Raw genomic sequence first — 24,501 nt, 5'->3', positions numbered from 1 at the left:
AGGCACTTCAACAAGCATATGTCAGGCATTGCTGCGATTGGCTGTTTTACTCCTCTTATAGAATGCTACCTATGTCTTTTAATCAGAGCTTTATGGATATTTGTCTTAGTATAAAAATATAGCTACTGAGGTTTTTTTTTTTTTCCTACTCAATTCTCAGGATACACTAAATTAAAACCAGATATTTGTGTTGAGATAAAACCAAGGATTCCTTTATGTTAGCCATTACTTCTTGGCCAGAGGTAGGACTCTATCCCACACCTGCCCAGGAAAACTAGAGTCCATGACTAGCTAGCTCTCTTGAAATAACATGCATGGTCTGGAATTTCCAGGAAGAATGCACATTCCATGATTGGATAGTGTCCTCACAGGTGGGCAAGTGAGGCTGTCCTCTCTGTCACTCATTGTCATGAGCTCCCCAACCTCCACCAAGGTCAGCTGCCATACCTCATCTTCCCCATGTTGTATGAGTCACTGCTGTGCTTATAAAGATAAAACCAAGAGTAGGAACACTTATCTTCCATAGAAACACAAAATGGATAGGCTTTTCCATTATGCTTGACTGTAATGAAAGCTCTAGGAAGTGAGTGCAGCATGAACTCATTCCTTCCGCCCCAGCAGACAGATGGATAGAGACATTCCAGTTTGTTTCCAGTCTTTTGTCTTCAGAGCATTTTTGGCATTTCCTTCAGGAAACTGGAGGTTGTGACCTAAGGTTTCCTTAGTTAACACACTTCTGTTTCCCACAGTTAACCTTACCCAGAAATGACAACTACTCTGTTAGGTGAGGTTTATCTTCATGTCCCAACTGTGTCCTGTGCATATTCAATGACAGTTGAAAGCGCAAATTCTGAAAGTAATAATATGACTAAATGAGCCAAACACACCAAAATCCTTTGAATTAATCCCCAGTGAAGAGGACAATAATGTTGAAACAAGAATAAACTATTACAGTAACTCTGTGATGCTTACAAAGTGCCCTTGCTCTCATTGTATAGTCGGAGAAAGTAATGGTTAAGATGTTAAAACTTTTAGATAGTATTAATTGAAAGTTTTCAGGTATGAGATGTATACTGTTCCACCAAGGTTCTGCAACTTGCTACTTCATTGATACCGTATAGTCCCATATTGTTCAAAGGATTGTCTGGGCGAAGCCAAGATAGTGTCCTGAAAAAAATTAAGTGATTTAATATATTATCTCCCATATCCCTATCCCCATTTCTCCAGCATGTTGGTGGAAAGCCAAGAATGCAAGCTTTTGTTGATGGGTTTGCAATGACCATTGAGTTTCATAATTTAAATTAGATATACAACCACACTGTTGTAAATATATATTTTTAAAATCCATATTTTAGGACAAGACTTATTATATATAATTTACTTTGGCCTGAATACAATTTAAAACTCCAATAATTACATTTACTTGTCAATGTGGTATTTAGAAGTTGGTGGTTTTCGTTGTGTTTTTTACTACTCTTCAATGTTAACTTATTGAAGTTTCTCTTCCTGAAAAAGATAGAGTGGTTTTTAACAAACCACATTTTTTTTTCACACCCTAGTTTATCAAGGTAAAATTCTTTAAAGGGTAATAGAAATTTGCCCATAACTTTGATTCTAAAGAGTCACATAGTCAAACAGAATCTTAATAATTATTTTTTAAAAATGCTCTTCACAGAGGAATCTTTAAAAAACATCAGTTTATTAATGTTTAAAAGTTGATAAAGCTATGTGCAAAATGATCCACAAAAGTCAGAAACCTATTAAATACTATTTTTTAAAAGACATTTCTCAGTTTAATTGCACTGAAAACCATACTAAAGAGACAGCAATATATTTTTATTTTTTGTAACATTTATACATATCTTTAATTGACTATTTAATGAACAGCTGTACTGAAAAACTTCTGGTATTCCCTATCAGTTAAAGTAATGCTTTAATGGCACAAGAAGGTTGTATTTTCTTAGGAAATACATGTTCAACGGTGTTAACACAAGTTAGAAAAATCCGATAAAATGCTGAAACAAATACATTCAAAAATCACAGAAAGTACTTTTAACACAACAAAATACAACCATCCTGTTGGTTGCACTAATTCACAAAACACTCTGAAATAAACATCAACAAAAGTGCCAAAGACAGATGTATTTGTTAGACAGATTCATTTAGAAATCTCTCTTGGTTTACAGTCACCCCACCCCACCCCTAGTCAGTTTTCACCTGGGTTTGCTAGTTTGTTTCTCCTATGACACAAAGGATTCTGCCCGATACCATTTAGATAAATTGGACTGCCTTATACAGATTTCAGCCACAATGGATAACCACACTGTAACATATTTACTTGTAAAATTGTTAAAAGAGAAAAAAATCCAAGTGACTTTAACCAAATTCCAAAACTGATCCTAGCTTACATGGAAACTTTGGCCTCAGCAAATAAAATTGCTTTACACCTCCAAACCATCTCCATTCCTCACAGTTTACCTCCTGGACACAACCTACCTGCTACAGACCATCAAGATACCGACCATGCCACAACCCCAGCTCTGATGAAGGCCAGGTAGTTCGAATATAAAGTAACAGAATTTTGAGAAGGGGCATGAAGGGGAAGGGAGGGTAGGATATGCAGAGCATACCCAGAGAAGCAGAAGTGCACACAATCACTTGGGCTGAAAAGTAAGGTGAAAGAAAACATCTCCTCAAAGCTCCCCACAGACGCTTTCACACTGGGACCTTAGTCTTCGAGGAGGGGCCAACTGAACCCTTCAGGAGCTTGACGATGCTAGACCTTTGGCTCAGTGCAAAATCAAAGCTCCAGGGCAGGCCGGCGGGGCGGTGGAGGTAGGAAATAGATTCCAGGCCAGGACCTGATCTCCACCCTTCCCAGTGCATTGTTCACAGGAACTAACCCGCCAACACCCCTGCACCACCAGGCTGCTCTTACTCTGCCCGTCCTCCCTCTGGCTCCCAGCAGCTCCTCCCTGGCAGCAGTTGAGACAGAGATTTTTTTTTTTTTCCAAACACTGGCTGGTGGGTCACCACACAAGAACTCTCTCCAAGGGTCGGCAGCGCTCGGTTTAGGAGGAAGAGTTGACATTTCCAGAGGACATAATGGTCTCGGGGTTGTCCCCATCGTCCTTCTGCGGGTGGGAGGAGTTGTCCGACTTACTGCGGCTGAATTCCATGCCGGCAATGATGGGTCGCTTGAATTTGCCTGCAGAGTCCCCGCTGGGGCACTTGCAGCAGGACAGGATCCGGATGAAGGCTCGGCGCATCTCCTTGTTGGTCAGGGTATAAATGATGGGGTTGGTGCCCGAGTTGAGCACGGCCAGCACCAGGAAGTACTCAGCTCTGAAGAGAATGTCGCAGGTCTTCACCTTGCAGCCCACGTCCAGCAGGAGCAGGATGAAGAGGGGCGCCCAGCAGGCGATGAAGACGCTCAGGACGATGATCACGGTCTTGAGCAGCGCCAGCGACTTCTCCGAGCTGCGGCTGGCCTTCGACATGTTCTTGCGGAAGGTCAGGCGGCGGCTCCGAGTCCTAACCAAGGAGTAGATCCGACAGTAGAGGATGACGATGGCCAGCAGGAGCAGAGTGAACACTGTGGTGCAGAAGAGGATATAGTGCTTGTGGTAGAGCGGCAGGACGGTGGAGCAGTTGTAGAGCGCGCTGATGCAGTTCCAGCCCATGATGGGCAGGCCGCCCAGGATGAGGGAGATGACCCAGCAGGCGCTGATCAGCAGGAAGGAGCGGAAGCTGTTACTCCCGTTGTGGAGTTTCATTTTCAGCATCGTGATATAGCGCTCGATGGCGATGGCGAGGAGGCTGAACACGGAGGCAGACAGGGCCACAAACATACTCCCTTCCCGCAGAAACCACTGGGCGGGGGTGAGCTTGTAGGTGGTGGCACCAGACAAGAGCAGGTTGGCTGTGTAGGCCACTCCTGCCAACAGATCTGAGAGGGCCAGGTTGCCAATAAAGTAGTACATAGGTCGGTGGAACTTCTTGGTTTTCCAAATGGTCAGCAAGACAAAGATGTTCTCTAGGATGATACAACAACAGATGAGAATGAAGACCACCGAGCTCAGTTTAATGCCATTCTCCTTGTCCGCGCTGATGTTCAGCTTTCCTGTGTAGTTATAATGCCGGACGATGATGTCATAGTTGACATAATCGGAGACAGGACTGCGGAGGGCCTTCACCAGCGGGATGCTGGTAGACCCCATGGTGCACGGTGTCTCCAGGAATCCGGGGGAGGCGCTTCTCCAGAAGAACGCTAGAGGGCGAGGCCGAGCGAGCCTTCACTTGCTGCGGGGGATGGTGGTTCCGTCGGAGAGATCCCGGCGTTTTTGCTTTTTCTTGGTTGGAGAGGCCCTCGGAAACCGCAGCTTTAAACAAGTCACAAAGAGGAGAGCGTCAGGGAAAAAGCCACAGTACACTGGCATAATTCATTCTAACTAAGGCACTGCTCCAGTTTTGTCTGGATTTGTTTTAAGGAAACTTGGAGAAAGTGCAAAGACTGGGATTTAAAAAAAAAAAAAATCAAATTCACATTTCTTGCCAAATAAAGGGGAGAGGAAGTAAGGGGAGGAGAGGGAGAAAAAAATAAAATTTACCCAAATTGAAAACTCCCAACTGAACAAGACGAAAACTCTCTTGTGTCACACCAAAATGGAAATGGAAAAACGAGAGAAGCGAGCCCCATTTGTAACACCTCTCCAGGCCTCTCACTACCCCACCTCTAACCTCCTCCAAGTCTCCAGCTTGGAGGTTCTCTGAAGCATTGGCCCGCTGGCCAGCCGGTTCACCACCAGCTCTTGGTCTCTCCTTCGAAGAGACCCAACCGCTAATATGAAGGTGGAGACGCACACCACCTCTGCTTTCTACCACCACACAGCTAAAAGAGCTGAGAACCACCACCTAATCGCCTTGCAACACATTAGATTTGCACGAAAAATCATTTGACAGAGTAAGTCATTCTTTGGACTCTATTAATAACTCTCTAGGAACAGGTGTGCTCAGGGTCCGAGGGGTGTGGGCAGCCAAGCCCGCCCAGGCCTTTCGGTAAACAGGAAAGCTTACGCTTCTGTGAAGCAACTGCTTTTTCTTAATTTCTTCTTCTATTTTTTTTTTCCTTGTAAACCAGTGCAAGAAAATATTAAGGTATTCAGTGAAAAACATTCATAAGAGATCGCAACAAATCCCAGGAAATTCGTACATTCATTGATTGTATAAGGAGTATGTTTAATTACTATGGGTTTGGCCAAAACACACATGGGCACACAGACAAAAGAGAGAAGTTAATACTACTAATGATAACGATACATGCCACTACATTCCTAATTCCAAGTTCAGAGCTTCTGTCCAGAAACATAAATGTAGGGCTGGTGCATTGCTGAACTACAGCCGGCCGTTTCATTTACTGCCCTCCCCCCAACATGTTGCCTCCTCTCTTAGAACTAGAAAGTGTGGAGAGAATGAAACGGCACTGGTTAGCAGAAGTCTGCTTGTAATGTTTCAAGATAACGCAGCAATGTGAAAGAAGTGGAGTAACAGAAACAGCAGTAACCGGGACAGCAGAGGCTGCTCGCGCCTAGACGCTGTGCATTTTCTCCCACCTAATTCCGCACCCTGCTCGCCGCCAGTGTAACTTTAAGCCCTTACCTCCCTACCCCCATATTCTTTGTCTATAGGATTTCCAAATATAAGCGCCTTCCCTCCCTCTGCGACCAACCGCAGGTTTCACTATCCCCCATCCCTGGTCGGGTTTACAGTTGGACTTAACCCTTTTCCAAACTTCGTAAATCACAAGTGCCCCAAGAACAATCCGATCGTGTTGGGCTCCTTAGTGGCCCAGGGATGAATGTTTCCAGCGCCCAGATATGGATGTTTCAAAAGTTGGTCTCCCCCCCCCCCGTTCCGAGTTTAAAAATTCCTTTCTAACACTGAAGACCTCCTGCAGCGGGAATCCCCCGCGCCCTCCGACCGGCGCTGGCAAGGCGCGCAGTCCCCTACCTCGCTCAGGCAGGACGAAGTTGCGTTGGGAGAGCTCCGGGTCTCCACTGCGCGCTCGGCATCTTGTTGCTGCGCGGGACTGACTGCGACGCTCTCCAAACTTACTCGAGTCGGGGTGCCCTCCCTCCGCAGCCGCACACTCCAATGGCCAGCACTGCTCGCCGCGGCCCACGCCGGCCCGTTAGCTGAAGTCGCCGAGCGCCCCGCTGAGGCTGGGTGGCTTCTCTAGGAAGAGGCGGGAGGGGTTAATAGCTCAACCCCCACGCCCTCAGCCAGTGGCTGGGGGCCTCCGGATCTCGGCTGCAGAGACTCGCTGTCCAGGAAAGATCTGGGGCAGAAGCGCGGACACACACACACACACACACACACACACACACACACACACTCCTCCCCCACAGGCAACCGAAAGAAAAAAAAAAAAGAAAAGAAAGAAAAGAAAACAGAGAAGGGACGGAGGCTGGTGCCCCCTGGATTCTGTTGTATAAATCACGGCCCTCGCCCTGCTGTCCGCCACTCTCGGAGACCGTTCTCCCGAGTCTTACAAAAGAGAGGAGGTGGGGAGCCTTTGGAAACTTTTCTCCTGAGAAGTCTTAGGACGCAGAGGACAGCCCGGGGTCTCGCAGCGCACCTCTCTGGTCCCCTACACGCTGGAGTCCTTGGTTGGATCGGAGTCCGGGGACTTAGGACGGGGCCCCCGCGGCCGCTTCTGCACCGGCAGGGAAAACAGGGGCGGAGACCCTGAGAACCCCCGCCGCTCTCTGGGGAGGAGAAACTGGCAGGGCGCTGCAAGAGACACGGAGGAGATATGCAGCAGCCTAGAAGGGAGAATGGCCCCGGAGGTTCCTTTACTTCTCCCCACCCCCCATCCCGCTGCTGCCCTGAAACTTGCGGTCTGAGGGGCAGAAGGTGGCTTTCCCGGGACTCGCGGCGAGATGGGCCAGCCCTGGGGAGACGCTGGGTAAGGGTTTCCCTCATTCAACTGGGCGCAAGGTCAGCCTTGTGTCACAGATTCTGGCCAGTCGTGTTCCTTTGGGGAGATGGGCAGCTGCTGGGGCGTGAGAGTTTTAAAAAGCTTGGGCAGCTGAAGAACTTCCAAAACGGAGAAGCCGCTGCACCCAACCAGCTTAGTCTGAGGCCGGTGCCCTTCTCTCCCCTTCTACTCAGGAAAACTCAAAGGCCCCAAAACCTCAGTGCTCCCAACACGCCTACTCTTTTCTTTCGCTTAGATTCTACTTAAGACCGTGAGAGTAGAGTCGGCCTTGGTCAGCTCCGCCTAAATGACAAACTCAGAGCACTTCTGCCCTGCCCTGCTGCGACACTGAAGATTTCCACTCAGTCCCTGGTCGCATGGGCTTCCCATCCTGGCAGATGTGAACGCAAAACTTCTCCGTGTGCAGTTTCAATTGACAGACACACCCTGTACCTGAATGACTCAGAAGGAGTCTAAATGAATAAACAGACCCCTGGCTTCTGGGATCTTATGAGTTTGCGAAAGAAGAAATCAAACGACAGTTAAAATCAAGTTCACAGCTGCCTGAAAGTCTTCATCAACGAGTTGCACCCCGCACATAGCCACAAATTCAACAACAGTACATGCATACAGTATAGAAACTAAGATAACCGTCCTCTAGATTCTAGGGCTCTGGTTGGGTTTGAGAACTTACTTAAAAGAAGAGATATGTGGAGTGCCTGGGTGGCTCAGTCGTTAAGTGTCTGCCTTAGGCTCAGGTCATGATTCCAGAGCCCTGAGATCCAGCCCCTCCTGGGGCCCCCTGCTTAGGTGAAGCCCTCCCTCTCCCACTCCCCCTGCTTGTATTCCCTCTCTCACTCTCTCCCCCTGTCAAGAAAATAAATAAAATCTTTAAAAAAAAAAAAAAAAAAAAGGAGAAGTATGTTGAGTCTACCCTGCACAACACAAGGTAAAATCCACCCCAACCACTAATTTATGAGTTAAGGGAAAAGAATTAAAGTGAATTGCACACCCAAACTCTATCTATCATGATAGATATCTAATTGTTGGTCATTTTATTGATGAGAGAAATGTCACGCAGCTTTACTCACTAGATATCCCAGCTAGTATATGGTGGAGCTGGGTTCTACAACTTAATGCCATGTCTCCCAGATGTCATGGCTCCCAGTTCAAACACCTTCAGTCAATAAATAGTTAAGAAACTGAAGTGTTGGGGCGCCTGGGTGGCTCAGTGGGTTAAGCCCCTGCCTTCGGCTCAGGTCATGATCTCAGGGTTCTGGGATGGAGTCCCACATCAGCCTCTCTGCTCAGCAGGGGGCCTGCTTCCCTTCCTCTCTCTCTGCCTGCCTCTCTGCCTATTTGTGATTTCTCTCTGTCAAATAAATAAATAAAATCTTAAAAAAAAGAAAAGAAAGAAACTGAAGTGTTCTCCAAAGGGAAGCAAACCTCTAGCTTTAAAATTTTTAAATTGAACTAATTTCTTGACTATCTATGTATAAAATGTATACAAAGATACGCTAATGAATGCCCCTTTAAAATCACTTATTTTCTGACTATGCAAGTCTAAAAACATATACAAAATTTATGCTAATAAATGTCTTTTTTTTCACCATGAAGCATTTTCTTTTTTGCTGAACTGTCTTGTTAAATTTCTTTATTAAATTATTAAATATTACATTATTTAGCAAGACAAATTTATTTCTGCTTTTACCACCTTTAAAATCATTTAGACTTTTTTTAAAGAGTGTATTTTTTTTAGATTGATTTATTTATTTGTGGGAGAGAGAGAGCACATTACATTTGTTATAGTTCATGGATGTCTACTGACATATCATTATCATCTACAGTCCATAGTTTATGTTATGGTTCACTCTTGGTGTTGTACATTCTTTGGATTTGGACAAATGTATAATGACATGTAGCCATGATTATGGTATCATGCAGAGTATTTTCACTGCCCTAAAAAATCCTCTGTGTTCTGCCTGTTTATGCCTCCCCTCCCCTATGAATGTCTTTTTTAAAACCACTGATTTCTTGACTATATATTTCCCGACCCAGTGTATACAAATGTATAGTAATGAACATACTTTAAAACTTCTCATTATTTACCTATAACATCTAATGTAAGGTTGTATATTTGGGTAGCAGATTCTAAGTATTACACATATAAACTCTTTTAATTCTTCCAATGATTCTACAAGTTAGGAATGATTATTACCCTAATTTTACAAACAAGGAAACTGAGTCCCAGGCATATTATATTAAGTAACTTGGTTAACGTGGTCTGTGACCATAGGTTGGCTATAGGCTCTTAGCCACATGTCCAAACCACTACAATAAACCTCAAACATGTCAAAGAATGACATGGGGAAAATCAGTCTTTTTCTTGCGAATACTGCTGGTGAGGACAACATCGATTCAGTATTACTCCAGTGTTTTAAAGAGCCCAGATATTGCAGGTGATTACTTAGAAATGTCCACCCTTAGTACACACCTCTAAGATGTAACATGTAGATGACCAGTCGGGCAAAATTTTAAAGTAGACAGAACTATTTGCAGCAATGGCTTCCTTGCCAATTCCAAGTCTCTGGTTCCCACACATATCTCTTCCCATTGCTCTCAGGAGAGGCCCTAGAATTGCATCCTCAAACTATCTCCTGGCTCTCAGCCCAGCTCCCTTTCCGCTGCTGCCTGGAAGGTCAGCCCGATGTTTTACCTTACTTCTCCCAGCAGTGAGGTTACCATCAGATGCCCAGTTCACAGTGAGGTTGCAACATTCCACATTTCTCATTTCAAAGCAACTTTACTGTTCTTTATGCATGCTTTACAATCTCTTTGTAAGTGTTGCCAGAGAAAATACCATGTCACATTTGGGACTTATACTAAAAAAAAAATTATCTGTCATTACTCTGCAACTTAGATTGAACTGAGCGAGCCGTATGTTTTGTTTGCTAAGTCTGGCAATTCTAATCTCTTTCCTAAATGCTCCAGGTACTTTCCACAACCACCCCCAATCCCCTTTAAAGATCCAGCCCTCCCTCCCTCATCTATTCCTAGGAGAGCAAATAGCCTCCTATTAGTGGAGAGAACAGTGTCACTGAGATTCCTCTCCTCTAAGTTAACAGCAGCTTCACCCACCCTTACTTCCTGCCCATGGCTTTACTCCTAACCAAGGCAAACCCTTGCCCCATCACCGTGCAAAATCCCCCACCACACTTTTGAAGACATGGCTCTACTATTCCTTCTCTGTCTTGTACTTTCAATTCTTGGCCTCTGATGATTCTTTATCTTCAACTTACATTAGTATGTGTTTATTTCTGTTCCCCAAAACTCACTGTCTTCTCCTCATACGAGCTAAGTCCCGACATAAACTTCTCTTCTCTTGTTTGCCACCACTCAGAACTATGGAGCAGGACATGACAGCCTTGGCTTCATCCATCATTCTGCCAGTTCCCAGATGGGTAACTTTGGGCAAGTTCTCTAACTTCCTTGAGCCTCAGTCTCCTAAATGCTCTCTTTCTCCACAAGTGTTCCAGAATTATACAATAATGTATCTTGATTTTCCAAGTCCTCTCCTGGACGTACAATGGGCCCTGTATAGTCTGAGAAATTATCTGAAATTATTTCTCTGATAACTTCATTTTCTCTATTTCCCTATTCTCTCTTTCTGAAACTCCTACTGTTCAGATTATGGACTGTGCAGGAAGTTTTCATAATAAATATTCCTCATATTTATTTTCCATTTCCTATATCTTAATCTTTTTTCTGACTTCTGGGAGATTTCTCAACTTTATCTTTTGACTCCTCGGTTAATATTTCCTTTTGTGTTATCAGACTTCTGAGTCTAAATTCTCTCCTCTCTCTCTCTCTCTCTCTTTCTCTCTCTCTCTTTTTTTTCCTGACTATTTCACTGTTACAGAACGCTGTTTCTGTTTCAGGGATCCCATATCTTTACTTACCTCCAAGAATATTAGAATGTCATTGCTGTTGTCAAAATTTTCTCCTTTTTTTTTTTTTTTTCTTATCATCTTCTTTTACCGTTTGTTTTGATCTTGGTTCTTTGAGTCAGTGGCTTTCTCAATTGCCAGGTGATCTCTGGCTGTCCATTTCTGTTTCAGACAGGGCTGGAAACTAACTAAAACTCGTTGTAGGGGGTTTGTCAGCGGAAGGGTGCTAGGTAATCAGGCTATGTTCTTTTATTGGAGGGCCCCCAAATACCAATATTTATAGATCTCTAATCCTGGACTGGTCAATTTTGTCAGCAAGGAATTCTAAAATCTCTTGTCTTCCTTCTACTATTTTCTGAAGTGAATCAAGAAAGGTAGGGGAGAGAAGGAGAAAGAATCTGATCAATCAGTGTTTCAATTTGAACTGAATCACAGTGATGGGGACCTCCATGCATAGATGTCCCTGTGTCCAAATACCCTCTGAGATTGTCCATTTAGAAAATAAACCTCCAGTCTTCAGCTGAAACGGGCACTGGTCCTTGTCCTTTCGTATAGGTTGGAGACAGAGGGGTGTAGATTGGCCGCTAATCTTAATTTGATTTTTAAAAAAAGGCATTTTATTCAAAAACCAGAAAGTAAAAAGAGTGGAAAGTAAAATCTTGTAAAAAATGTGTATAACAGGGTTAGAAAGAGGTGGGGTTGGTGGTGTGTGAAGCATCATTTGTCTGCTATAGTCGATGCTTCACCTTTAATCCTCTTGTTTTCAGACTGGCATTTACCACCACCTCAGAAACACCTGGAGCCTCCTTTTCCTGATCCTTTTTGAGAATCTTTAGTGTGATGTTCACTCATTTCTGGATCCTCCACTTCTAATTCAGGTTTCAACTTTCTCTGGTCTGACATGCCAGTTACACACAAAAATTTGTTTTCCAAAATTTCATTGCTTTTGTCGGAGGTAAATTAACCTTGAAGCTAAATGTAGCTTAAACTTTAGAATTTCATTTCCAAGGTCCTGGAAAGAGTTATAACAATATGTCTACGTGATTATACAAATATCAAAAGTAAGGAATTTTAAAAATGACTGGCTAAGCTTGCTGTCTCTTTCCATTAGGAAATCTCTACTATTCCATGTCCCTGTGTATACAGGCTGGTTTGGGAGTTGCTGTGGGCATTTTGGGATCTGAACAAGGGGAACTTGAGTTTGGGTACATTTAGATTGAATTTAGAAGGATCTGTGAGTGAGATTCCAGTTGCTTCCATATTATTTCCAGCCACCCTAGTGTAGAAATGACTTTCAAGACTATTTCTACACCATGGCTACTCAGGCTGTCATGAAATAAACACGTAGGACCAGTGTCATGTGACTCTGAGCCAGAATCTAGTCTGGGGAAAGTTATTCCAGGGATGGCATGTGTAAACTGAAATTGGGGAATTTGATTCTCACTGACACCCAGTTAAAACAGAAGTTCTCCTCTCTTCAGAATATATTTGATGACACAGAATATATCATTACTAAACATGCCGTATGTTTTTTCCACTCTTGATGGAATTCACACAAAAAAGATCGATCAGAATTTGTATATTTGTCTGGTATTTGTAGAGTGTAACTATCGCAATTTGGAAATAAGTTTAGGATAATTTCGATAAAGTATGGGAGAAATTACAGACTTCTTATTTGGATATACTCATAAAGGATACTTTATTTTGTCATCTATATATCATTTAACAAGGATTGAGAGCAAATCCATTCTAAAGATCATAGAAATGTGTAATAAAAACAATAAAATGAGCAACTAAATCAATAGGAATTATTCCCATGCTGGGAAAAAAGTTGTACCAAAAAACCTTCCAGATCATACCAAGAACACAATTAGACAAGTATAATACATACAAGAGGACAAGTACCAACATCGCCATTCCATTAAAGGAAGATACATGTTTTGCGTAGTCCATATAATAAAGGGGAATGAATTATAAGAACCAGGAAAAGATAAATTTCCTGCTGATTTGACCCACAAAACAACTGACACAGTGAAAGGATCTTAATCTCAATTCAAGTGTATTTATAATTAGATCAAAAGAAAAAAATGTTTTGAGATTCTACAGCTTGCATATGAAAAAAAAAAAAAGTCATAGCAATTTTCCTAAATTTGGCAACAGTCCTGAAATCTCACATGTTACCAATAATGAATTTCAGGTTTTATTTTTGTTTTGTTTTTTTAGACAGAGAGAGAGCACAAGAGAGGAAGGGCAGAGAAAGCAGAGAGGATCTTAAGCAGTCTCCACACTCAGTGCAGAGCCTGAGCCTGAGATCTTGATCTAGTCCAAAATCAAGAGTGTGATGCTTAACTGATTGAGCCACCCAGGTGCCCCACCAATAATGAATTTTGAAGCTGAAAGAAAGTTTTCTAAACCAATAACAAAACATTTCTTTTGATTAAGCATACTAGAACGAAGACTAAATTATCTCTCTGTTCACTCTAAAGAAAATTATATTTTAATATTTTATCCTGTGAAGTCGAAATCAAAGGGTATATAGCCAAAGATAAAAGAAAAAAGCATTATAAAATGTTTTGGCTATTACTAGAAACCGTTATTTTTATAATTTCATGATATTTGTTAGCTTTTAAAATTAGTGCTTTGTTGTGATGTCTTTTCTTGTTCTAAATTCATTTTCATACCTACCTTTCTAAATGAGGACCCTCTGTCTCCAATTGTATAAGTTCCTACCTGACTCTCTTTCCTTCTTCCATTTTCTTTGTCCTTATAAGTTGATTTATTGCATTTAGGGGTTTGGGAGGGGAATAAAATGTTTGCAAATCTCCATATTTTGACAGAAATGTTCATTCATGGTTTTTTAAAATAGTAATTTTTAATTCAATTATGTGCACAGTATTTAAATGAAAATTTCTATATAAGTTATTAAGTAAAAAATAGTTTCTCCTCCAATTTTTGCTTCCCCGTGGAACTACTTTTACCTCTTTCACTTTTCCTTTGCATATTTGCCTCTATGTTTTCTAATAATGTGCTTATGTTGGCTTTTAGATTATTTTCAATGTTAAATATTATATATTGAATTTGACCTTCGGGAATTCGGATTTAGCTCCTTTACCTATACTGTACCCCCATGGTTTCCTATCTCCAGAGATTAAATTTAATTTTTTATATTATTATAAATATGCAGATTTTACTCACAGTTTAGCCATGTGTGTCCAATTCTACTTTTATGTAAATCTTTTGGCTTTCCCTAGGCTTAAATATTGTCTTTCGTTGTTTGCTTGGTTTCCTATGTACTCATTACTAATCCATTCCCACACTCTCAGAACATTCAAACACAACAAAAAATGCATCATATTCATGGGAACATCACTCCTGAGTCCTCTGTCCCCCTCTCTAGCCAAATTGCTGCAAGGTTGTTGTCCTAGGAGTCATGGGGGGGCTCCCTTCACATCTCTCCTGTTCTGAGCCTCAATTCCTAGATCTCCTCCATTGTCCATTTATGCCTTCATGTTGATGGAGTTTCCAGAAGTTTCCTGATTAAGGGCACAAGGAAGAGAAATTCCTTCAGAAATTGAATATATACAAATATCTTCATCCTGTCTTAACTCTTTAGTCATAGCTTGGCTGAGTAGGGAAATCTAGGTTGAAAGTTATCTTCCTGTCATGTTTTTAAGGCATTGTTCCATGTCTTCCATCACCTAGTGCTGCTAAGAATTTATCATGTCATTGCTATTCCCCATCCTTTATGTATAAACTGTTTTAATTGATTTGTTTGTGTCCCACTCCGTGTGCCCTTCTTACAGTATAACAACTTATACTCCCCATCAAGGGTGGGGTCTATTTGCCTCCAGTTGGACCTGGAAGACCTTTGTAAGCAGGCTGAAGTACAGAGGATGCTGAGTAACTTCCAAGGCTAGGTCATTAAAGATGATATGACTTCTTCTGGCCCTTTTTCTTTTTGGCTTTAAGCACTCACACCATAATGCAGACACTATATGGAAAGACAGAGAGAAATACCCCAGGGTACCATTCGTCCTTTGTGAAGACTTTTGACACTCACACAAACAGACAATGGAAAAGCTTTGTGCATGAACAGGGCTTATTAGCTGGCAGACATCACTGAAAGGTGATCTGGCTGAGTCATTTCATTGGTGGACCCCTAAATATTTAGGTTATTTCTCCTGGGAGTGCTCATACATCCAGAGAAAAAGGTTTCTATTCTTCTTCCCAGAAGATACAAACTTGGTTGCAGCATCTGGGAGAAGACAATGAGAATGAAGCTAGGGTAGCTCACCTTTCAGCATAGGGATTTCCACTTACCCTTCCTATCTTTACTGTGAGGTTGCACCATCAAAGTCATTCTGTGCACCCTCTCTACCCCCACTCGTCTTCCTTAGTGGGGGAGTTTCGGTCCCTTGGGCTATACAGGGCTGGGGAAGGTCATGGTGAGACAGCATGAGGGGGTAAGGATGAGTCTAACTGCTTCTATAGCAGACCTTTCTTATTTCATCTTCACTCTCAACCCTGCTTTCAGAGATACCTAAAATCCCCAATTTCTGGGCCTTTCTGGGGTTCTGTAGAGCAACTCCGCTTGCTTCTGGGCTTCCCCCACTGTTGGATTAGTTTTCGGTTTTCTTGGTTTTAATAAGAAAATTAGCACTCATCCCTCTTCTTTTCTGTTGCCAAAATTTTGTTGCTGTTATCTCTTATCTTTTCTTTCTCTTTGCTTATGCCCAAAGCAAAGGAAAGCAAAACAAAACCAAACAAAACAAAAAAACCCTTTACTATTATGTCAGTGGACTGTAGGAGTGGAGGGAAGTGAAAGTGTTCAATTTACCAGCTCTGAACAGAGGTTATTTACATTTCTCTTAAACCCATGCTTCTGAAACCATTCTTGTAAGCCTGCCCTTTCTAAGGACACCAATGGCTCCCTAATCAACAGAGTCAAAAGCTTCTCATGAACCCTCACTTAGGGGAACTTAGTGTCACACGGACACCGTTGACCACCCTCTGCTGAGACGCTTCAGCCTGTGCTTCTGTGGCAATGCTTTCTCACATTCTCCTCTGACTCAGATAGCTCTGTCCCAGTGCTCTTAGCAGCTGGCTTCTCTTTTTCCATATTCTCTTAAATAGCTTTACCCCAAGAATACTAAATAATTATATAACCTGTATTAGTGGCAAGGATTTTATTTATTTATTTATTTTTTATTTTTTAAAGATTTTATTTATTTGACAGAGGAAGACACAGCAAGAGAGGGAACACAGGCAGGGGGAGTGTGAGATGGAGAAGCAGGCATCCCCCTGAGCAGGGAGCCCAATGCAGGGCTCGATCCTAGGACTCCAGAGATCATGATCTGAGTCAAAGGCAGATGCTTAACAACTGAGACACCCAGGTGCCATTACTATACAATGAATTCAACCCCTCAACACTCTACATGAGAGGTACTATTAAACAACCCATTTTACAGATGGAGAAACTGAGACACAGAAAGCTTAAGTAAGCTGTTCAAAGTCCCAGCTTTTTCTCATTGTGTGTATTGCCTCTTCATTTTTTTTCATATTGCCTCTTCAAATGCTACATCCTCAGTCTTCCTTCTTAGCCATTTGAACTTTCTTGGCTTTTGTCATTTACTTCTAGGGCTTTATCTATCAGATACATGCAGACAACTCTGAACCATACACCTCTATTCCCACCTTTCTCCTAAGCTCCAAACTCAATATCTAAATATTTATTGGAAACCTCCATTTGTGTGTCTCACAAGCACCTCAAGATTAATATAACTGTGGCCCAACCATGTCATTCTGACCATCCTCTTCCCAGGACAATTGGACCTGCTCCCTGGGTATGTATCAGTGAATGGCATCAACATTCACCTCATCACATGAGCTACGACATTGCAGACTCCATTCTGAATGCCTCCTCACCAAATGTGAAATTTGCTGCCAAGACTGTTGTCCTCCAAAGGGCCTTCTGAATTCATTTCCTCATTATCCTCACATGCCCTTGTGAGGTTCTTACCCACCCCCCATTTATAACAGTTTCCTCCTCAGAGGTCTCAGCTCTGAGCCTCCACCCCACCTTCAGAGCTGCTTTTCTAAATGCCTGAGATCTATTCATTCTACTTACTTAAGGGTGACAGGTAGTCTCCATGAGAGGGAAGGGGTTCCTTACATTACCAAAATATAATGGGATTTCTTAAAAAAAAAAAATCTCTCATATACATTAAGAGATCAATAAACACATACAAGAGAAATTAAAAGCTGTATAATGTTCCAAACCACTGATGATTAAGTACCAATCAGAAACTAAGATAAAACCATTCTGAGACTATAGCAATAAAAATGTATGCACATTTATTTATTCATCTTTGCTTGAAAAAATAAAGACAATTAGGTATTTTTCATTGAAAAATTCCAGAGGCACCATTTGTTGCCTTTGTCTGTAGCTTGTTCTCCTGTAGCCAGTCACTTTAATCTCTCCTCGTTCCATAATTTCAACCGCACAAAGGATGCTAGTTAGCCCAGTGTTTTGGGGGAATCCAGGGACAGACCAAGTTTTTGTGTGTCTGTCTTAAGTCAATCCATCTTTATCCCTCTTATTTTGAGAAAAATCTGCTTAGCAAGTTTTGCATGAAGGTGCAAATTTCGTTGACATAAATGGCTAGTATTATAGTCCAAATTTGTTAATATCAACATTGTAAAATCACTTAAGTCTTTATCACCAGGAAAAAGCCAAATGAGATTGCTGAGACAGTTAAATTAGAAAGTATTTAAAAAGCAATTTCATCCTAATTTCTTTAAAATTCCCTGGCTTATAAAAAAAAAAATCCCCTGGCTTATAAAAAAAAGTTATTGTTCTGGAGATGGCCTTTGCTGAATGAAAGGAAAAACCAACTCTCATAGAGGTGAGGTACATGAACTCAAGTGCTTGAGGGACCCCAACATGTTTACTCAGAGGTAAGTACTGGGATTAGTAAACTTTGTCTTCAGAGGTTATTTTGCCCTTGGCCCATTCTCATTCTCTTTGTTTGTATTTTTTTTTTTTTTCCTATCATTTTTTCTGTGGTGGAAGAACTGATAATTGAACAGAGAAGCCAAAGGATAAACAGATAAAAGGGACTTATTTGTTTCCACAATTCAGTCAAGGATCTCCAGCCACTGAAGTTTTGCCTCTATCCCTAAATTTAAACTGCTGCAATCTGAGGAATTTTGGAAGGTTACATAGTAACTACTCTCTTGCCTATTCAGCATAAAAGGAACACTACTACTTTAAGTAATAGAAAGGAATACTAGTACTTTATGTAATAGAAAGGAAAAGAACAGAAGGTTGTTATTTAAATCTACTCATAAATAAATGTGTGCCAATCCCTCAACTCTGGGCCTTTGCGCTTGCCATTCTTTCCATCTGGAATGTTCCTATTAAACTCAACTAACTCCCACCCTCAATTCATTTGGGTTTTAGAGTGAAGGTCCTGTCCTCTAGGAGGCTGGCCATGACCCTGTCTAAAAATGCACACATTATCTCTGCTCTCTATCTCCTTAGACCTACTTCATTTGTCTTTATAGCGCTTAAATTGTTGCCTAACACATGATTAGTTTGTGATGGGTTTGTCTTCTACCAGAGTGCAAACTCTGGAAGTGAATTGCTTTGTGTAGGCCAGAAGAGTCTCCATGACAGTAGTCTATCAAATATTTGTTATATGGGGGTGCCTGGTGGCTCAGTTAGTTGGGCGGCTGCCTTTGGCTCAGGTCATGATCCTAGAGTCCTGGGATCAAGTCCTGTATCGGGCTCCCAGTTCTAGGGGGAGTCTGCTTCTCCCTCAGACCTCCCCTCTCATGCTCTCTCTCCACTCTTTCTCTCCCTCAAAAACATAAATAAAATCTTTTTTAAAAATTTAAGTGAATGAATTAAAATCACAAAAAAATTAGTGATATTTCTTTCTCCTTATACACCAAATGCTTTTTTTTTTTTTAATTTAGAAAGTGAATATTCTCCCATTGAAAGAAAAAAATTGTCACTGAAAGTCAAAACCTCTAAAGCATCTAAACCTCTGAAAGCATCAAAACCTCTAAACCTCTAGTAAAATCTCTAAGTAAAATCTAGAACTTTCTTAAAAGTGTTTATGGACAGGGGCACCTGGGTGGCTCAGTGGGTTAAGGCCTCTGCCTTCGGCTCAGGTCATGATCCCAGGGTCCTGGGATAGAGCCCCGCATTGGGCTCTCTGCTCAGCGGGGAGCCTGCTTTCCCCATCTCTCTCTACCTGCCTCTCTGCCTACTTGTGATCTCTGTCAAATACATAAATAAAATCTTTAAAAAAAAAAAAGTGTTTATGGACATCCTCAAACTACACCTCACACAGACATTGTTTCATCCTTAGAAGAGGGGGTATCTGTTAAATTACAACGAAATTACTAAATTCAGTCAATTCAATGAAAGAAATCAACAGGGGCGCCTGGGTGGCTCAGTGGGTTAAGCCGCTGCCTTCGGCTCAGGTCATGATCTCAGGGTCCTGGGATCGAGTCCCGCATCGGGCTCTCTGCTCGGCAGGGAGCCTGCTTCCCTCTCTCTCTCTCTCTCTGCCTGCCTCCATCTACTTGTGATTTCTCTCTGTCAAATAAATAAATAAAATCTTAAAAAAAAAAAAAAAAAAAAAAAAAAGAAAGAAATCAACAAAACTCGTTGTCTGCCATCGAATAAAGAAGACAACTAATTGCTTGGTTATAGTTGTTACCAGCAACTTGACTTCTGGTAAGAGCATTGGATAAATAGGAACAACCCAGTGGCTCAAAGATGGCTTTCTTCTGGGTTCTTCCCATTTCTTTTCATAACTTATCTCCCTGTAAAGAAGATTTATTTATACGTTAATCAAATACACAAATATCCAATACTGCATATATGCTAATGCTCAGGGTATAAAATCTCTGGCCTTTACATGCTCAGTCTGGCAAGGATGACTAAAAGGAGCAAATCTGTACCATACGATGTAGTATATCATGTAATCCCCTTGTGACTCTACATTCCCCGCCGAGCTTGTGTTCTTAGGAACCCAGGTGTTGAGAGTGTTTCTTCTGGCAGATAACTACTACAAGAAGAACTTTGTGTACCTGAGCCTGGGCTATCTGAAACTTGGGCTCAAAATCATCAAAACCTCTGTAAGAGGTGGAAATGGAGTTGGAAAAACTCATACCAAAACTGCAAGCAATTTTCTGGAGAATTTGACACTGAGACACTCAGTTTTATCTGATATTCTTTAAAAAAGTGGGGACGGGGAGGCTATAGTTATGCAAATAAAAAGTAAAAAAATCCAATGAGGACAGGTCACTTTTGAGAAACTATGGCATTTGAGAGTGAAACTTTTATTTCCACAGAGCAAAAGCAAACAAAAAATAACCTACTTAATATCCCCAGTTGACTACCTCAGACATCTCACACAACTTAACTACAGTGGAACTCGTGATTTCCCCTTCCAAAAACCCCTGTGCACCACAGTCACCCCCCTCTCTCCCATCTTCCATTTCTCAGTAAATAGTATCACTAGTCACCCTGGGGGCATCCTGAATTGTCCCTTCCTTTAATAGCAGATTCAACCCCTCAGCAAACTCTGTTAGTCCTATCACCAAAACACATCTGAACCTGCCCACCTCTCCCTTTTTTCACTGTCATGCTTATGTTCCAGTTACTACCATCTCTCACTGAATTACCATGGTGGCTCCTTCAACTCCCACTCCTGCTCACCTCCACCTCCCTGAGCTTGTTCTCAGCTCAGGAACAAGAAGGAGCTTCCCTTACCCCAAACTCTTTAACATAGTAGTTCCGTTTTCTTTCTATTTAATAAATTTTTTTTTTTTTTGGAGCAGTTTTAGGTTCACAACAAAATTTAGTGGAAGGTAGAAGGAGTTCTCATATACCACCTATCCCTGTATATGCACAACTTCTCCACGATCAGCAGCTCCCACCACTGTGGTACATTTGTTAAAACCCCTGAACTTACACAGACACATCATAGTCATCCAAAGTCCACAGTTTACATGAAGGTTCATTTTCGGTGCTGTACATTCTATGGTTTTGACAAATTTATGATGGTGTATACCCACCATTATAGTATCATATAAAATAATTTCACTGCCCTGAAAGTCTTCTGTGCTCTGCCTCTTAACCCCTCCTTCCCTACTGTAACAACCACTAGATTTTTTTTCATTGTTAAATATTTTTTTAATTTCTTTTCAGCATAACAGTATTCATTGTTTTTGCACCACACCCAGTGCTCCATGCAATACGTGCCCTCCTCAATACCCACCACCTTGTTCCCCCAACCTCCCACCCCCCAACACCTTCAAGACCCTCAGGTTGTTTTTCAGAGTCCATAGTCTCTCATGGTTCACCTCCCCTTCCAATTTCCCTCAACTCCCTTCTCCTCTCCATCTCCCCTTGTCCTCCATGATATTTGTTATGCTCCACAAATAAGTGAAACCATATGATAATTGACTCTCTCTGCTTGACTTATTTCACTCAGCATAATCTCTTCCAGTCCCATCCATGTTGCTACAAAAGTTGGGTATTCATCCTTTCTGATGGAGGCATAATACTCCATAGTGTATATGGACCACATCTTCCTTATCCATTCGTCTGTTGAAGGGCATCTTTGACAACCACTAGTTTTTGATGGCTTCTGTAATTTCACCTTTTCCAGAAAGTACTATAGTTGGAATCAGATAACACTGCAGCCTTTTCAGATGGGCTTTTTTCACTCACTAATACTCGTTTTGGTCCCTTCTCATCTTTTCTTGGCTTGATAGTTCATTTATTTTCAGCGCTGAATAATATTCCATTGTCTAGATGTACCACAGTTTATTTATTCATTCACCTACTGAAGGACATCCTGGTTGCTTCCCCAAGTTTTGGTAACTGCAAATAAAGCTGTTATAAACATCCGTGGGCAGGTTTCTTGTGTGGACACAACAGTTCATTTGGATAGATACCAAGGAGCACAATCCCTGGGTCACCTGGTAAGAGTATGTTTGGTTTTGTAAGAAACTGCCAAACTGTGTTCCAAAGAGTCATCTTTCATTCCCACCGGCAGAGAACGAGAATTCCCGTTATTCCACGGCCTCACCAGTACTTGCACTGTCAGTGTTTTGGATTTTGGTCATTCTACTAGGGCAGTGGTATCTCATTGTTGTTCTAATTTGTAATTCCCCGATGATGCATGTTTGTGAGTAGCCTTTCACGAGTTTATTTGCCTTCTGCATGCCTTCTTTGCCAAGGTGTCTGTTCCTGTCTTTGGCCCATATTTTAACTGAGTTGTTCATTTTCTTATTATTGAGTTTTAAGAGTTCAAGGTATCAATAAGCACAAGTTGAGCAAAGAAATGATTGCAACTTCTAGCCCATAGCTTTACAATCGTTGCATTAGAACAATACACATTACATTAGAACAATTATTACATTAGAACAATATTAGTCTGTTCCACTAGAACAATATTAGAACATTAGAACAATACTAGTCTGTTCCAAATAACATCTGTCAGTCTTTCCAGTACTAGAATTCATTCACAAGAACAGAATTCATATATAAAGAGTAATTTTTTTTAGAGGTGGGAGGGGCAGAGGGAGAGGGAGAGGGAAAATCTTAAGCAGGCTCCACGCCCAGCATGGAACCTAATGTGGAGCTTGATCTCACAACTCTGTGATCATGACCTGAGCTGAAATCAAGAGTGTGACATATTCCTGGGATTGCGTCCCACATCCAGCTCCTTGCTTAACAGGGAGCCTGCTTCTCTCTCTGCCTCTGCTTGCCACTCTGCCTACTTGTGTTCTTTTTCTCTAACAAATAAATAAATAAATAAAATCTTTGAAAAAGAAAAAAAGAGTGCAACACTTAACCTACTGAGCCACTCCGGTGCCCCTAAAGAGTAATTTTTATACATTCTGCTAGTAATTACGTAACATAAAACAACAATTTATGCTTTCTTTCTTTCTTTCTTTCTTTCTTTCTTTCTTTCTTTCTTTTTTTAGGGATTTTATTTATTTATTTATTTGACAGAAAGAGCAGGGGCAGTGGTAGGCAGAGGGAGACAGAGAGGGAGAAGCAGTCTCCCTGCTGAGCAGAGAACGGATGTGGGGCTCAATTCCAGGACCCAGAAGCCTGGGACCGTGACCTCAGCAGAAGGCAGATGCTTAACGCACTGAGCCACCCTCATGCCCCTTATTATTGCTTTCTGGCCTAAGAAATGACCACGGCTATAACAAAAAGTCAGATAATCTTCTTTTTTTTCCTTTGAAATAGATAGTCTATAGAGAAGAAAATTATTCCCAATCTTAATGCTATTCTTAGATCTCATGAGCCTCCTAGAAAACAATGAATGGAGTACCAGCCAGCCCTTTGTTAATTATATAAGAAACAGGGCCCAGCTACTACTAAGGTGGTATTTTTGCCTATGGAGACAGAAAGAGAAACTAGTTAGTGGAGTATAATTTTCTTCTCTATTTTACTCTCTAATACCCTTTATATTTTCCTTAAACATGTGAATGCATAATCCTCAACAAGTTAACCGATCTTTGGAATGTGGCTACCACTGACTTTTATTTTTAATAAGGATTAAAATTAAGTAGGTATTATATTAAAACGCAGTTCTAAGGAAACTTTTAATGTTTTATTAAATGTTGTAAGTAAACTTTTAAACTATGAACTTGAGAAGTTAGAGGCTCAGCGAGCTACTGCTCTTGGAATTGTTCTTGGAATAGGGAGTGGGAACGGATTCCTATGAGGCTCAAATCATGTAGGAATTCTGCAAATAGCTAAGAATATAGTCCTAATGTCCATGAACTTTTTTAAAGCCACCTTTAGTTGAACTCATAGAAATAGAGGACAGAGTGGTGGTTACCAGGGCCTCCGAGCTAGAGAGAAGTTGGGAGATGTTGCTGAAGGATGCAAACTCACAATCAAAAAATAAATGAGTTTTGGCAGTCTAATGAACAGCATTGTGATTACAGTCAACAAAACTGTGTTATAAATTTTGAAGCTGCTAAGAGATTTGATCTTAAATGTTCTCACCGCAAAAGAGAGATAACTGTGAAGTGATGTAAGTGTTAGGTAACCCTTTGTTGGTAATCATACTTCAATATATAAATGTATCAAATCAGTATGCTATACACCTTAATCATACATAATCTTATGTATCAATTACATCTCAGTTTTAAAAAGCTTTTTAAATAGATAGCTTATATCTATTTTTATAAAAGTTATAAAAATATCTTCAATAAGGAAATATTATGCTAATGCTTCAATTTAGCAGCATCCTAAATAACTTAAAATATGTTTCTATAATTTGGGGGATAGAGATAGATTGACTTATAGTAAAATATTTTATTCATTCATTCCTCCAATCGTCAAATCTTTACTTGAAACAAAACATGTGGCAGGTCCAGTTCAAGGTACTTGGGATAAAGCAGAAAAAGATCCCTGCCCTGTGGAAATTGTATTCTAGTAAGAGAGGCATCCAACCAGCCATCAGTATCATAACAAGCAAAATATGAAGTATTAAACCATTCAAATTATTTATTGAGCACCTACTA

The 24,501-nt window shown here is 41.3% G+C and overlaps 1 protein-coding gene and 1 long non-coding RNA gene across 3 annotated transcripts in view; one reads left to right on the top strand and one right to left on the bottom strand.

Annotated features, from left to right (window-relative positions):
• LOC309842400 overlaps positions 1 to 24,501 on the top strand; it is a 458,493-nt gene that overhangs the window by 169,821 nt on the left and 264,171 nt on the right. The gene's annotated exons all lie outside the window — the stretch shown is intronic.
• On the bottom strand, positions 1,683 to 7,291 carry S1PR1 (sphingosine-1-phosphate receptor 1). 2 transcript variants are annotated; one of them, XM_082688082.1, is made up of 3 exons: positions 6,552 to 7,291; positions 6,010 to 6,234; positions 1,683 to 4,382 (listed from the first exon to the last, which is right to left on the bottom strand). In XM_082688082.1, the coding sequence occupies exon 3, from the start codon at positions 4,218 to 4,220 to the stop codon at positions 3,072 to 3,074; it is 1,149 nt and encodes a 382-aa protein (XP_082544208.1). In that variant the 5' UTR covers positions 4,221 to 4,382; positions 6,010 to 6,234; positions 6,552 to 7,291; the 3' UTR covers positions 1,683 to 3,071. The 2 variants fall into 2 exon arrangements, with proteins under 2 accessions (XP_082544208.1, XP_082544209.1); XM_082688083.1 differs by having other exon boundaries at positions 6,638 to 7,244.

The sequence above is a fragment of the Mustela nivalis genome (assembly GCF_964662115.1).
Source record: "Mustela nivalis genome assembly, chromosome: 10".
In the NCBI taxonomy this organism is placed as follows: Eukaryota; Metazoa; Chordata; class Mammalia; order Carnivora; family Mustelidae; genus Mustela; species Mustela nivalis.
This window is presented reverse-complemented; position numbering and strand designations above follow the sequence as displayed.

Bases quoted from the DNA above. Each gene is read 5' to 3' on its own strand.
- S1PR1 (XM_082688082.1), bottom strand. From the start codon at position 4,220: ATGGGGTCTACCAGCATCCCGCTGGTGAAGGCCCTCCGCAGTCCTGTC.